This window comes from Melopsittacus undulatus, chromosome 8, assembly GCF_012275295.1.
Source record: "Melopsittacus undulatus isolate bMelUnd1 chromosome 8, bMelUnd1.mat.Z, whole genome shotgun sequence".
Classification (NCBI taxonomy): domain Eukaryota; kingdom Metazoa; phylum Chordata; class Aves; order Psittaciformes; family Psittaculidae; genus Melopsittacus; species Melopsittacus undulatus.
The window spans coordinates 29,530,405-29,544,510 of record NC_047534.1 but is presented as its reverse complement, the minus strand read 5'-3'; the positions used below and the strand labels follow the sequence as shown (position 1 = coordinate 29,544,510).

General features: G+C 35.3%; 1 protein-coding gene across 4 annotated transcripts in view; it reads left to right on the top strand.

Moving 5' to 3' along the window:
* Window positions 1–14,106, top strand: part of TFPI (tissue factor pathway inhibitor) — a 44,128-nt gene extending 30,022 nt beyond the window's left edge. For 2 of the 4 annotated variants that reach the window (XM_034065813.1, XM_005145593.4), the window contains 6 exons: window positions 468–506; window positions 3,567–3,743; window positions 4,443–4,538; window positions 5,082–5,174; window positions 12,558–12,740; window positions 13,079–14,106. In XM_034065813.1, coding sequence (XP_033921704.1) covers window positions 468–506; window positions 3,567–3,743; window positions 4,443–4,538; window positions 5,082–5,174; window positions 12,558–12,740; window positions 13,079–13,191 — 701 coding nt within the window. In that variant the 3' untranslated portion in view covers window positions 13,192–14,106. Of the gene's footprint in view, window positions 1–467; window positions 507–3,566; window positions 3,744–4,442; window positions 4,539–5,081; window positions 5,175–12,557; window positions 12,778–13,078 lie in introns of all 4 variants that reach the window. The other 2 variants (XM_034065811.1, XM_034065812.1) reach the window with 2 other exon arrangements.

Genomic DNA, 14,106 nt, shown 5'->3' with positions numbered 1-14,106 from the left:
TATAGTATAGCAAAAGGAATTAGCATGCAAAAGGTCCTTATTGCTAACTACATCAACTCCAGTTAGCAGTGTTAGCAGTTACAGCACTTTGGTTAAGTTAGTCTGCTAAAATACTCCAGAGGAGTAAGATTGCATAATACATTATTCTGGTTCCAGTAAAGTGAAGAGGAATTTCCCTGTACAATTCAATATTGCCATAATTTGATTCCAGCACTTTCCATATCCTCAAGTTTCCAGTATAGTAGGTGTTCTATAGAAAGGAAAAGATACTTCAGTCCTCCAGAACGAGCTTTTGTGTTACTTCTCTAATAAGGAGAAAAAAGAAGGGAAGAGATTATATATTCTTCCTCCTCAGTGCTCATCATTACTGTTAAGCACCCTGGTAACATATGTGAGAATTATCAGGACTGATTTCGCTAAATACTTTAATACTTTTTTCTTCTCCTTTTTTTTCATTTATATTGCAGAATTACTTCAGAAGATGATGTTGACAAAAATTAAGAAAGGTAATTATGTTTACATTGTAATCTAAGGCTCATATACAACTATAAGAGATTTAGCTTCTTTTGATAAATTCCTTATGTAAGTTATCAAAAGCAATCCAAAACTGCCATGTCAGACTAAAGTGAGTTCTTACTCCTAGTCTCCATTTGTTTTCATCAAAGACTTTGAGGACAGTTGTGGTCACTGAAGATGGTAGCTGCAATCTCTTCTCCCCAAAATGTACACATCATGACACATTTTTTTTCAGCAAAGACAAAAGGACTCTCCAGAGATTGCAGAATTGGCTGTGATGTAGAACTCTTATTGTGTGTTTTGAGACTAATCTAAATGCTTCCTCCATTGTTGGAAAAATAGGAAAAAATCACTGTGAAAGAGAACTTTTCAAGCATTGCCTGGGTAGGAGCTAACAGAGGTTAGGACAGATCCCCTAATTACACATTAAGTCATGGGGCAAGTTTCTAATTTCTGAAGAGGCAGACTGTTTAAAGAAATTTCAATGCCAGATACCCAGAGTTCCTAAATAGCAAATGCTTAAGTACTGAGAATCATTTGTCTGAAACAGTGTTGGTCTGTTCAATATCCTTGTTAGGAACATAGGCTACCTTAAATTTGACACTTTATAGAGCTTGTGAAGACTCATTCCACCCTTCCCACTTTAGAGATGTACCTGGATTGGGCCCAATGCTGGTAGCCAGAGTTTCAGAAATATAGACATGAATACATTTCTTCACAAGGCAGCTCATCTTTCTCTGCTTACACTTCTTCATCCCTCCTTGAATTGCTGTGCATTTAACTCCTCACAGAAATACTAATATTTGCACATATGTTTTGAAATAGATAAACTATTTTATCTTTGCAGGATGGTCTTTGTAATACTTTCATACCAGGAGCAGGGAGGGGAGAAAAGGGGAAAGGAGTGAGCCAGCAGTTGCGTGGTTCAGTTACCAGCTGGGCTTAAACCATGACAGATGATTATTTTCTTTTCCTGTTTTCCACTGCCTTTCTCATTCTTAATGTGTTAAAAAAAAAAGTAATTCCATGCTATGGAAGTTAGTACAGTTGATTTTCTACATATACTGCAGACATTTGGCACTACTTACTTTAAGGTCTGACCCTAGTTCCCTGTTTTTAAAGACAAAACAGAATATATCCTGTTGAATTCTGCTTGTGGCTATCATCAACATCATTACATGTTTAGTATTGTTTAGAGTAATGTAGTCTTGAACATTGAATCTCTGGAGAAAGATATGGCATTTAAAGGGATAATATTAGTTTGTGTAGTTAGAATTAATGGCCTTCATGGCCTCTTTCTCCAAAAGTGGCTATAAAAGTTAGCTGTGAGCTCATCTTATTTGGACTTAATTTCCTTTTTCTGCAAGAACCATTTTGATATTAGGATTTTCTAAATGAAGAATAGCTGCTTTTAAGAATCTGTCATAATCCTGTAGTCTACATAATCTTATTATTATCTATCTAATAATATTTTTCTGTTATTTCACAATTTCATGCAATGTTTGATGAATGAATTGTTTCTGTAGCTCCTATTGTCTATGAGCTCCTAATGAATGGTATACGGAATAGTTATCACTCTGGTAGATTTTTGCCTGCTACCTGTCAGCATAGCTATCTTATTTTCATTCTCAGCTGAAAGCACATCTTATGTGCATAAGCACATTTTATGCAGCACAATAGGTGCTGCATTTGAACAGTAAGAAACATGAAATACCTGAACTGTAGAATACATATACTCACTGGCAGAGAATGAAATTCTAGTGAAAAATCAAAATTAAGCTATTCATGAATGCTTAAAATAGTTGATTTAGTTACTTTATACAATGTTTTAATGGCTTAATCTTACATGAAATCTATTAAATTTACATTGACTGTTCGTGAAGATTTATAACAATTGTAATACAAGATACTGACAATTATTTCTTGGAAAAACATTATGAGTTATTATAATGTTTTATATAAACATATGATGTTCATCAGCTGAATTTAATATCATTCTTATTCTAGCATGTTTTTAATAGATACTTGATAAACCAGATGTGATAAGATTAATTTCCTTGCAACTCCATAATCTGCTTCAAAATTTTGTGAACTTCAATGTAATTATGCTGTAGTAATTTTTATTAAAATAACAGCACTCTGCACACTGTTTTTTTCTCAATATTCTTTCAAGTTTCACAGGTAAGGCCTTTACATGTCATGTCTGATACAATTGTCCTATATGCTGGCTAAGTACACTCCTCTCTGCAAGTCAGCTCAATCAAAAATCATATTTCAAAGTATCTCCTAATGAGAATTAGAGGATACATCTGTAAATAATTACTGTTTTCATTAATTTCTTTTAAGAATACAATTTTGATAAAAAATTGAATATGTTGAGAAATTGACATTTGGGGATTATTATATGGTTATGTGGTTTTCTCCTCTAACAGAAGTCATTGGCTGACACTGTAGTTAGTGTGACTGCAAACGAGGAACTCGGACTAGAAAATGATAGTAAGAATAGCTGCTCTTCTCCCAGTTTCATGTATCCACTAATATCAGTAGATTGTACCAGACAAAAAGTTAGATTTTTTTGCTCTTTCTTTAGAAATTTTTTCTTCTATGTTAACACTTATTTCTGTATAATTCACACAAACATTGACTAAAATGAGTATATAAATGACAAGAATGTGTGCATATATTCAGATGATCCAGCTGAGATTTACATCTCATTTCATTTCAAAGTAAAAACTAATTTTCATTTTAGAGCTTTAATGTAGGAGGACACTTAAAGGAATCATTAGTCCTTAATTTGCAAGATATAATTTACCAGCTACTTGAAAAGAGAATAAAAAGCAATAAAAATATCCCTCTAATGCTCCAGCATGATACTGTAGTGTTATATATAGAACAAAAGCAGTAGAATAAAGCAGCAGTTGTTTTACATTTTTTCTTTAGTCCAGAGTTACAGGTTTATTTTGTAAATTTCCTCCAGTTCTACTGTTGTCTTGGAATGCATGTGGATTTTTTCTTCCCCCACCCTGTTCATCATTTACCATTATTTGTAGAAAAGCCCAACTTCTGCTTTCAAGAGAAAGACCCTGGAATTTGCCGAGGCTATTTTTCCAGGTACTTCTATAACAAAGAGACAAAGTTATGTGAAGTATTCAAGTATGGTGGGTGCCTAGGAAACCAGAACAACTTTAAGAATTTGGAAGAATGCCAGACTACCTGCCAAGGCAACTGTAAGTTGCTGTCCTCATTAGTTTTATTCTTGTATAAACAATATTGCATCTTATACAATGTTATAAAATATTGTATCTTGCATGTTAAAAAAAGCAACAATAGGGTACCCTAAAGTGGCCATAATTTATATTTGGAATTAACATTAATTATAGATACATTTTAAATAAAAATATAAAATAAACCAACTGGTAGGTACTATTAACTGTAATTAATATGACAGGACTCCTGCTTTTTTACTTAATTTAAAATTTTCCAGCTGCTTGGCTTTATAATATAAAGTGCTAATTTATTTTTTAACCCATACATCTGCATATACTCTTTCCAGACTAAGTCTTGTAGTGAAAAGATGTGCCAGTATAGGGATTCATTACTGTCCGTTGCTAGCTTCCCACCAAAGTATCATGAGAAACCTCTCCCTCACTTTTGTAAGATTTGGATGTTCAACTTAGGCTACAGAACAGCCATTCAGGCAGATCATAGATCTTCATCCGTTTTCTTGTCCTTCTAGTTCCTATGAATTGCAGTCTGACATGACGCCTCCACATAAATTTGTATAAATACTCAAGAAGAAAGAAAGGATTACAGGCCATTGTCATAGTTTAAATAGAACAAAGTTTTTACCTTAGTGATACTGAGTCATTGGTACCAATTTGGGTTTGGGTTTTTTCCTTATTATTTTCTTTTTTTTTTTCTTTTAGCAAATTTATTGCCAACTGTTCCAACTGAAGAGCACCCTAACACTATGAACAGCAGTTCCCTGGTAGAAGAACCCAACCAGTTCCCTGGGATTTTTGGTAAGAATTTGCTTTTGCTGTTTATAGTTATCCGTCTTTGTTGCAGATGTTCCTTGTCCACTCATTTTCCCATTTATTTGAAGATATATATGTTATTTGAAATCTGTAAGCACAGTGAAGACAGAAACATTAAAAATAACTTCATAACTATTTTTCTTGTCAGTAATATATATTTTGAAAAAGGCTTATAATTGCAAAGGTTAGAATGTCTGCTAGTTCTATAAAAACAACCTTACCAACCATGTTTGATTTAAAACAAATCACTGGTAAAATTAAAAAAGTTAAATGGTAAAATTAAAGAAAGATTTATTAAATTAAAGAAGAAAAAGGAATCCATCCCAAAGATACTTCAGCACATGAGTTTCCTACACTTCTGAGACTTAAAGAAATGCCTGCTGTCTTTTAGTGGTATTAATACCAGCATGGAGCAAGGCAAATGGGTACCAATCGAAAGTTATTTTCAGAGCTTCGGTGTGTCTAGATAACCAGATCTACTTAAAGATCACTTAAAGTTTCACACACACCTCTTTTTCTTCCTTTTAGTAAATTTGTTGCCAACTGCACCAAATGAGAAGTCAAACTCTCTGAACAGTAGCTCCCCAAAAGAGAAGCGTAACCAGTTTCCCATTTTCTTTGGTAAGAATTCGTTTTTGCAGTTGTTAGTTGTTTGTCTTTTATGTGCACTCTGGGTTGCTTTTCCATTTGCACCCATTTTCCAACATACCTGAGACTAAAGAATGGGCTTTGATCCATGTCAAATGTTTTCATAAGCAGAGAAAACCAAAGATACAGTGCTACTTAGAAGATCTTAGATATCAGAAAGTGGAAGACTGACCAAATCTCGTGCTCTTCTGAAAGTGTGTGTTTCCTGAAGATCTGTATCTGATAGATACAAAAAGAGCAAAAGCAGTGATGCAGAGTTCTTTTAGTAAAAATTAGTATTTTTGTGAGGATCTAACTGGCAGCTGATTTGAAGCTCCTTTATATTAAAAAAAAGGGACCATATTTGGACTTTGGGATATGGCATTGTATATTTATCATAATATGGCTTCATTTTCACTAACATAATCTAAGTGAGTATGATTCGAGGTATTTTTGCATTATATATTATAATGCAGATGGGACCTTTACTGTAGAGTGTTAGGTTTTAACAGTGTCTGCATCTGGATGCTGTCCACTATACATTGATGGTATTTTCTCATATTGTAAAAGGTGATTGAATTTGAGGCATGTCATTTTTGATCCACAGTTATGCAAGAGGAAACAACAAACAGTTGGAAAAAGCCTGAGCATTCTTCCCAAGTATTTCTGGTTTTTTTTTTTTTTTTTTTTTTTGCATTTACACTTATTTGTACTTTTGGGGATTGAGAGTTGATTTACAGACTTATTGAGGTTTTTGTGTTTTATATGATCTGTAAGATAGTGGGCATGTATGATAACATTCTTGTGCTTTTTGCTTAGAATGGTGTGTCTAATAAATCTTGAATGTGTGTTGTATTCTGTGTTTTCATTTCACTGTGATCCATGTTAACTGTTGGGTTAAGGTAAGTTTCTGTGATAGTTGGATTGTTCACTTACCATGTACAAAGCATCAATACACACTGTTATTAAAATGACTAAATATAAACCAGTAAAGCTTTTGGCAACTTACTTTGCTGAAAAATATTTTACTTACTGAAGGCCTGGTAATAAGTCTAGGGACATAAGAGCATATATGTTCCTTGAAGGTTTTGACTCATAATATGAATCCTCAAAACTAATCTACAGAAGCAACAGGGCATGATTCACTGTTTTCTCAGAGGAAATTGAAGGGTTCTTGTTCGCTTCATCAACTCTGAATTTTCTGGTACAGCAGATTTTCTGAGGGAGAGATGAGGGTAAGAGGAAGAGAAGATTTGAAGGTTAGTGGAAGAAAGGGTCTGTGAACAGTGGTGAGTGAGGTCAGTGTAGCTGGATGGATCAGGTAAGGTATATGACCTTGGAAGGACCAGTGCATTTCAGTGGAAAGTCTTAGGGCACCACAGGTTCTCCCCTACTATATAACCTTTGTTTGTCTTGCACTAGCTTGCCATGTGCAGACAACTCCTGCTATTCTGTTTATCAGACTGTAGCTTTCAGGCTGCTGGGATGAGCTAAAATCTTGTGCTTTTGTGCAATTCCACTACAGAGGGAGGAAAGTATCGGGCCAAAGCTGACAGGTGGTTTCTCCATATAGACACGTAGCACATAGCCTCCATTCCTGGTATTAATAGAGGCAAAGGTGTAAATTGCAGTTGTAAGGTAGAGCCACCTCACACAAACATGCAGTGTGGCTCTCCCCTCAGTGAGACAAGAATCTCACTTCTGCCTCGCTTTCCCACCTGAAAGTCCCTTTGAATCCAACCTCTGTGGTGGCTGCGCTCAGCTGTCCTACAGCAGAGTGAGTAGAGCATTAATGTTTGGCCTCTCCTCCCACAGTCGAAGAGCCAGGACAGAAAGCTGGTGCTGGGCCTCTTCTGCAGACAGCACATAGAAGGTCAGGATGGACTGTTTGGGAGGGAGTTGCTGATGTCTTTCTCAAGTACAGGCAAAGCCACTGGTCTGCCACTATAACATCAATTTTGCATGCATATGTCCTGGCTATGTATCTACATGATACATATGCATGACCATCATTAAAAAAATTTTGCAAGAAGTTGTGTTTTATAGAATACCTGACCTCACACCTGAAATGCTATTTCATCTTGATTTCAGGAAAAAATACATATTATTGGTGGTGTGTATAACTCTGACATGAGATTATTAAACTTAGATGTTCTTGATCTTCAGAAAATTAAACTCTTCAATTAAACTCTTCTTTTGGCTAAACAAAACATCTTTTTTTTTTTCCTGCATATAAACATGAAACGTACAATGCTGTCTCTCAGCAATAAACTTTCTGCAGAGAGTGAATTTGTCCTTGTCTTTGCTGCAAGATCTAAAATAACTTTTATTCTGGGAAAGTTAAGAGAAAGTGAAGCTGTGAATAAAAGGTTTCATTTTTAGATTGTACAAAGTGTTCTATGGTAAGAAATTACGAGCATTATCCTCTACATTTGATTTGTGAGATCTAAGTGGGGCGCAGGATCAAAAGTCAACTCAGCAAATATAGAATGGCATGCAGAGACAATTCAGGGCTGTATCTTTCGCTGTTAAAACTGACATGGCTCTATTTACTATAATCTGCTGTAATTTATACCTATAGAGCGCTGTCAAGTGCAGATGACTCATTGTTTTTGTAATAATTTGTCTACCTGAAGATTCTTTTATTTTCTCTCTGCTGCAACCAGAAATGAGGTACTGAAGTCTACATATATCAAAAATCTGGCAATAAATCTGAAGCTTCTTGAAAGTCACACACCCATGTCTAGCAAAAGAGAATACAGTGAGCATTGTTCCTCATCCAGATCATTTCAAACTTATTTTGTGCTGTGATGAATTAATAATTGTTTGTCACACCACCACAGATAATCCTGAGAGATAATGATTAATGTTGCAAGGCAGAGTTGGGATTATTTTGATAAATGTGAGTCTATATCTGAATAGGTATGTTTCAGAGATTCGAAAGTATGATCAGGTCATCTTTTCACACCATAGAGGAGTGTGCCTGGGATTCATAAAAATGCTGTACCGTAAGAATTAAAGCAAACATGTTTAGAGATTGTTTAGGTAGCAGTGAAGGGTAAGGTACAGAAGTCTTATAGGTAAAAACAATAGCCTGCTTTTTGTCTACTTTTATTATTTCATATAACTGGTTTACCTATTTTTTCCAGAAATGAAATATTAAATATTGTAATTTTGGTCTTATTCTCTCACCAAAACAAAATCAGTCCAAAACATCTGCAAACTCAAATAAGAAAAATAAAAAAGTAACATAAGGATAAGGTAACAGAAAGATCTACACTGTATTTTGCTGTTGTAAATCCTGAAACTCACTTGAGAAACCTCTGCAGAGCTAGTTGCGGAGTTCCAGTTACCGAGCTCCGCTTAAAGTGGGTTCCAAGACCTAATTTCTTTCAAAAGTTTTTGATGGAATTGCCATGTTTCTGAGGAACACTTTGTATTTCATTGTATTGGCATTTTCCAGTAGTAAACTTTACACCTGGAAATGTTTGACTAGCTCAGCTTCGAAGCTTTTGCTTGTCCTTTGCCTGTATGAATTGTAACTTCTTTTTTCCCAAGCTTGTTCATGACCTGATTCATAATGAATACATTTGGCAAATAATATGTATAGCAAATCTGAGTTTATGAGCTTGCTATTGGGTATTTAAACCCAGTTTCAGTCAGGTATTTTGAAAAAACAGAATAGCATGAACACATGAGTGAAGCCAGAGTCTTAAGGCTTCTTGGGTAAATGTAAATAACCAGTTGGTTTCTGTAGAAATCGTATCAAAGGCCAGAGGATGGGCCATGTAGTTGCATGTACTAATGTTGTGGTTTAAGCCCAGCTGGTAACTCAGTACCACAAAGCTTCTCGCTCACTCCCCCCCTTCCTCCCCACACTGCTCCTGGAGGGATGGGAAGGAGAATCGAAAGAATGTAACTCCCACGAGTTGAGATAAGAGCAGTCCAGTAACTGAGGTATAACACAAACCCACTACTGCTACCACCAATAATAATAATAATGATAAGGGAAATAACAAGGGAAGAGAATACAACCACTCACCGCCCACCGACCGATACCCAGCCTGACCTCGGCAGTGATCTCCCCCTTCCGGGTAACTGCCCCCAGTTTATATAATGAGCATGATGTGATGTGGTATGGAATACCTCTTTGGCTAGTGTGGGTCAGGTGTTCTGTCTTTGCTTCCTTCTGGCTTCCTCTCTTCCCTGGCAGAGCATGAGACTCAAAGTCCTTGGTCAGAGTAAACATTACTGAGCAGCAACTAAAAATATGGGTGTTATCAGCATTGTTCCCAGGCTGAAAGTCAAAACCACAGCATTGCACCAGCTACTAAGAAGGAGGAAAAAATGACTGCTACTGCTGAACCCAGGACAATTAAAAAGTTAGAAATCATTTAATGACATCTGCTAATTTTCAGGTTCGTAATTTGGTGTTATGAGTTATGTAATGTGTAGTGCTACTTGCACTGTGAAAAAAGTTTGATAAAACATAATCTAAATTGAGAAAAAAGTAGACTTACAAACAGCATTTCTATCTCAAGTAGGCTCTTAATAAAACTGATATCTATAATTCATAGGTCTGTGATGACTAAATTGGGGAAAATAATTCTGAAAGTGGGACATGTATTGCTGATTTATTTTTTTTTTTACCCTTTTCAGTGTGCACCCTTCCTCTCTGTGTAGCTTTGTGGGTTGTGGGATTTTGCTGCTTTCATTTTCTCTTTTCCTTCTTAGAAAAAGCAAGAGATACAACAGTTCAACAACACTCACTAAAATGAGGTTGTAAAACAAAATATTAGAGAGAGAAAATCAAGAACAGGCATAATATCTAAACTCACTGTAACAACATATGTATAAGCACAGCATTAACAGCTGGGGCTGATAGACTGTTCTGACAATCTAGATGTTGGGCTGGGCATGACACAGTATGTATTTTTTGTTTACACTAACTTAAAGATAACAGGTCTTTTAGTGATCAGTATATTAAAATCAATTAATATTTTTATGATCCTTGGCAAACAGGAAATTATGATAAGTAATTTCATTTTTATTTTAATATATATTTCAGCTATACATATAGTTGAAAAACATGGCTGCTGTATGGCAAAGTTAAGAGGTTTTCTTCATGGGCTGGTTGCTTCTGTGGTTACAAAGAATATGCAGATATTTTGAAGATGGACAGGAATAGCATTTGCTTTCTGGGCCATTTATCTAGTAGTGATCTAGACAAAGAACAACGTAAGTTTTAGAAAGAGTACATGAAGGATTCTGAATAGCATTTGGATGCTGCTCTGCCTGTTGCATTATATGTACATAGGTAATCCTTACTACTAACCACGTTGTTGGCTCCATGGCACCCCTAAAGCTTACAGTTGTGAGAAATCCTTCATGAAGGGACTGTGGAGTTTTTGGAAACTTCTACATACCAGATAAGTAATTTACATTACGATGTACTTAAATTCCACTATATAATTAACAAATGCATGTTGTTTGGCTCTTTCCTTGTTGGCAAGCCTTTCTGCTTTGTTCTTTTTAGGTTCAAAAATTATCAGGTTAAACTAGGTAAGCATTTATTTTTAAATGTTTCTGAACATGTACTTTGAAAACTCTCCAGCTAGAGAGATTAAATGAATTCTAGGTACAAGAGTTCTCAGAGCTGTACCAAAAGCACTGCATTACTTAATTTAGCTGCCCTGTTCATTATAAATAAAACACTAGATTTAATATCAATTATATCATATTGTGGGCTCTTACTCTAGATCCAGGGTGAACCTGTCTCTTATAATAATGTCACAGTTTATAACAAGAAATAGTGCTCATTTTATAACCTGAAACTAATTTAATCTATCTTGAAAAAACAACTTATGACTCGATTTTTGCATTTCTGGATTCTTTTTATATAGTATGATGATGCTAACACAGCTTATTATTATTAATTTCATTTTGCTGTCTTATATATCACCATGCTATTTCTTTCCCAGCAATTTTTTGTACTTTTTCACCATGTCAGTTCTGCTATTATGCTTGACAGATGAATGCTTTTCAGCAGGTGTAATGTATGAATCCATGTATTCTGGGTTCAGCTTAAACCACAACAACATGTAAAATGTATCCTGTTCTTTTTGGATATTTTCTTGTCAGCCTCATGAATTGGCCAGCTTAATTCATAACTTTTGCTTTCAGCAACTTACCTGCTTCCCACTTTTGTGACAACAGAGTGTCTTCAGTTCTGCTGTAACCCAGATTATTCCCTAAAGCGTTTACTTTTTCTAGTTCTGAACCACTTCTACCTAGCTTTGCAGCTTCAAGAAGGCCATCTGACTAGCTGCATATTCACATTTATGCACTCAGATCTCAGCTATCTCAATTCTGCTACTTCTTGAAGGGCAATGGTGCTCCTTGAGGTACCTCATAACTGATGATACAATGGCTCCCCTTCAGTTTCCTGCATCCTGTGCAGCAATTGTATCAGTTCTGACTTTGTATATGAGTCACTCCAGGGTGATAGACGATGAAGGTACTTCAGGTTTGGGAATTCTGGCATGGGTTTGCTTCTTGAGCTTGCTTCAGTGCCCGGGTACTTTGGATATCTAGGGTACTTTGTATACCTCAGGCTCACCTTCCAGTGTTGCAGTTCTCAGACTATCACTTACAGTGACACTGAAGAAAGAAACCATCAGCCTGCTCCTTGGAATGATAAAAACGTAACTGCAGCAGTAAATCATGAACATCTCAAATCACTTTGTGCACTCACTCTTCACGTACAATCCTTTGTTATTGTACAAGTTACAAGCCATTTCTTGATAATTGCTCAGTGTTTTCCAATAGACCAACTTCTGTTACTTAGGTCAAGCTTTCTGTATTCATAACAAACCTAATATTAAGGTATTGAATCTTACACTGTAAATGCTGGGTAGTTTTACCTTCTACTTGATATCAGATTGTCTAGCAGTAATGAACTCATTAGTTACCATAAATATTTACCAGATCTTTAAAGCTGTCCAAGTTTATTTCACTTTCTACAAATACTTCACTTAAAACTTCTCTAATTGAATTTGAATAGTATCTCCTATCACATAAATGGCAATTTTATCACTAAATATGTAGTAACAAACTTTGCTTTCAGGTAAGTTTTTGCTGGCTTTTGAAATTCGAAGAAAGAATAACACTTGGTGTGGTGTTTTCTGTAATCATAAAAAAGAAAGGTGCTTAGGTAACATATCCTGGATTTTCAGGAGGGCAGAACAAAACTTGCCAGTAAATTTTAATCTGAATTTCAAAGTTCTGTTGGCTTAAAATCTCATATACATATCAACATATCAGAAAACTGGTAAACTGCAGTGTTGTCTCTAACCTTGTTTCTCTTGGTGTTTCTAGAACCACCCCCTATTCCTTCTTTGTGTATGACCCCTATGGACAGAGGACTTTGTAGAGCCAGAGAGTTAAGATTTTTCTACAACTTCTCAACTGGAAGATGTCACAGATTTAGCTACAGTGGTTGTGGTGGGAATGAAAATAATTTCACCTCCAGAAAGTCATGTTTGAGGATCTGCAAGAAAGGTATGGGGAGTCATACTGCCACAGACTATCATAAGAGGTAAATGTTATACATGCTGAAATATTCTTGCAAATTTTGACAGCAAGTATTGGCCTGATAAAATAGTTGAAAGTCTTAGAAAAGTTAAAATGGAAATCAGAGCTAGAGAGAGAAAGAGTGAAATACAGTGGACAAGAACATAAATAAGACAACTTGGCATTGGTCAGGCATATGAAGACTTTAGGTAAGACATGTTCTCTTTTTTTAATAATATTTTTTTCAACACAAGACTTGCCTCATTTCTGATAATTTTGGATGTGTTAGTCATACAGCATCTAATCTCTCTTCTTTTTAACTTCAGGATTCAATAAAAAAAAAGGTGAAAGAAGATTAATAAAAATCAAGAAGAAAAGAAAGAAAGAGTCACTAAAGCCTCTGGGAGGGGAAATCAACCCTGAAAGAATACAGCTTTGATTTTTATGGAACTGTGAACTGAATGTAATTTTTGTGGAAATGTAAACTACTATTCACCTGTGAATGAAAGCCTTTAGTGTACAACTTTTAAATATATTTACTGTACTGATTATTTTGATTACACTATTATTAAACTGCTTGTTTTTCTTATGTATTCCTCATTTGTGTTAATAAACATAACCTTTTACTTTGATAAAAGCTCTTGAATTGTAGTTCAATTGTATATACTTGTCAGAGATGGAAACAGGACAGAGCAGACTGTGTGGGTGTATAACTCATGATTAAGAAGCAGACAAGTTTCAAATTTACTTTACCCCAGTATTCTTTTTTTTAAATCTATTTTTGTGCTAAAGAAAGCATAAGGCTTGTCAAAGAATAATCACTTGTCAAGCATGATTGTTTCAGTTGTAGATTAAAAGATAGATCTGTTGCTATAAATAGGAAATATTCACTGGGTTTGTTTTAATAAGATTTATTTTAGGTTATGCAAGCTAGATTTAACTCCATCAAAGTTCATATAACTACACTATTGTGAAATGCGTATGAGATCAGAATTAACACAGCAAAAACCATAAAGAGTGTTAAAGTTGTAAATGTGTAAACCAATGACAGATATTTGCAAAGCTTTAAATGTGTGTTGGGATCATTGATTTTTATCCTTGCTACTGAACTGGATTCATGGCTAGCAAGTTAATAATTTACAAAAATGCATACTGCATTTTTACAAAGCCCAGAAGAAATTGTCTTAATAGAAATAAATACAGTTGCTTTAGAGATAACACTGTTGACTGAGGGGCTTATTTGGCTGGGTTTTGGTGGACTTTTTTAAGACTGACTTGAAACACTGGTACATCTTCCTGCCCTTCTCCAAGGCACCTGTCTCATCTTGGGTAAATCTTTGATGCTGAGATTGAA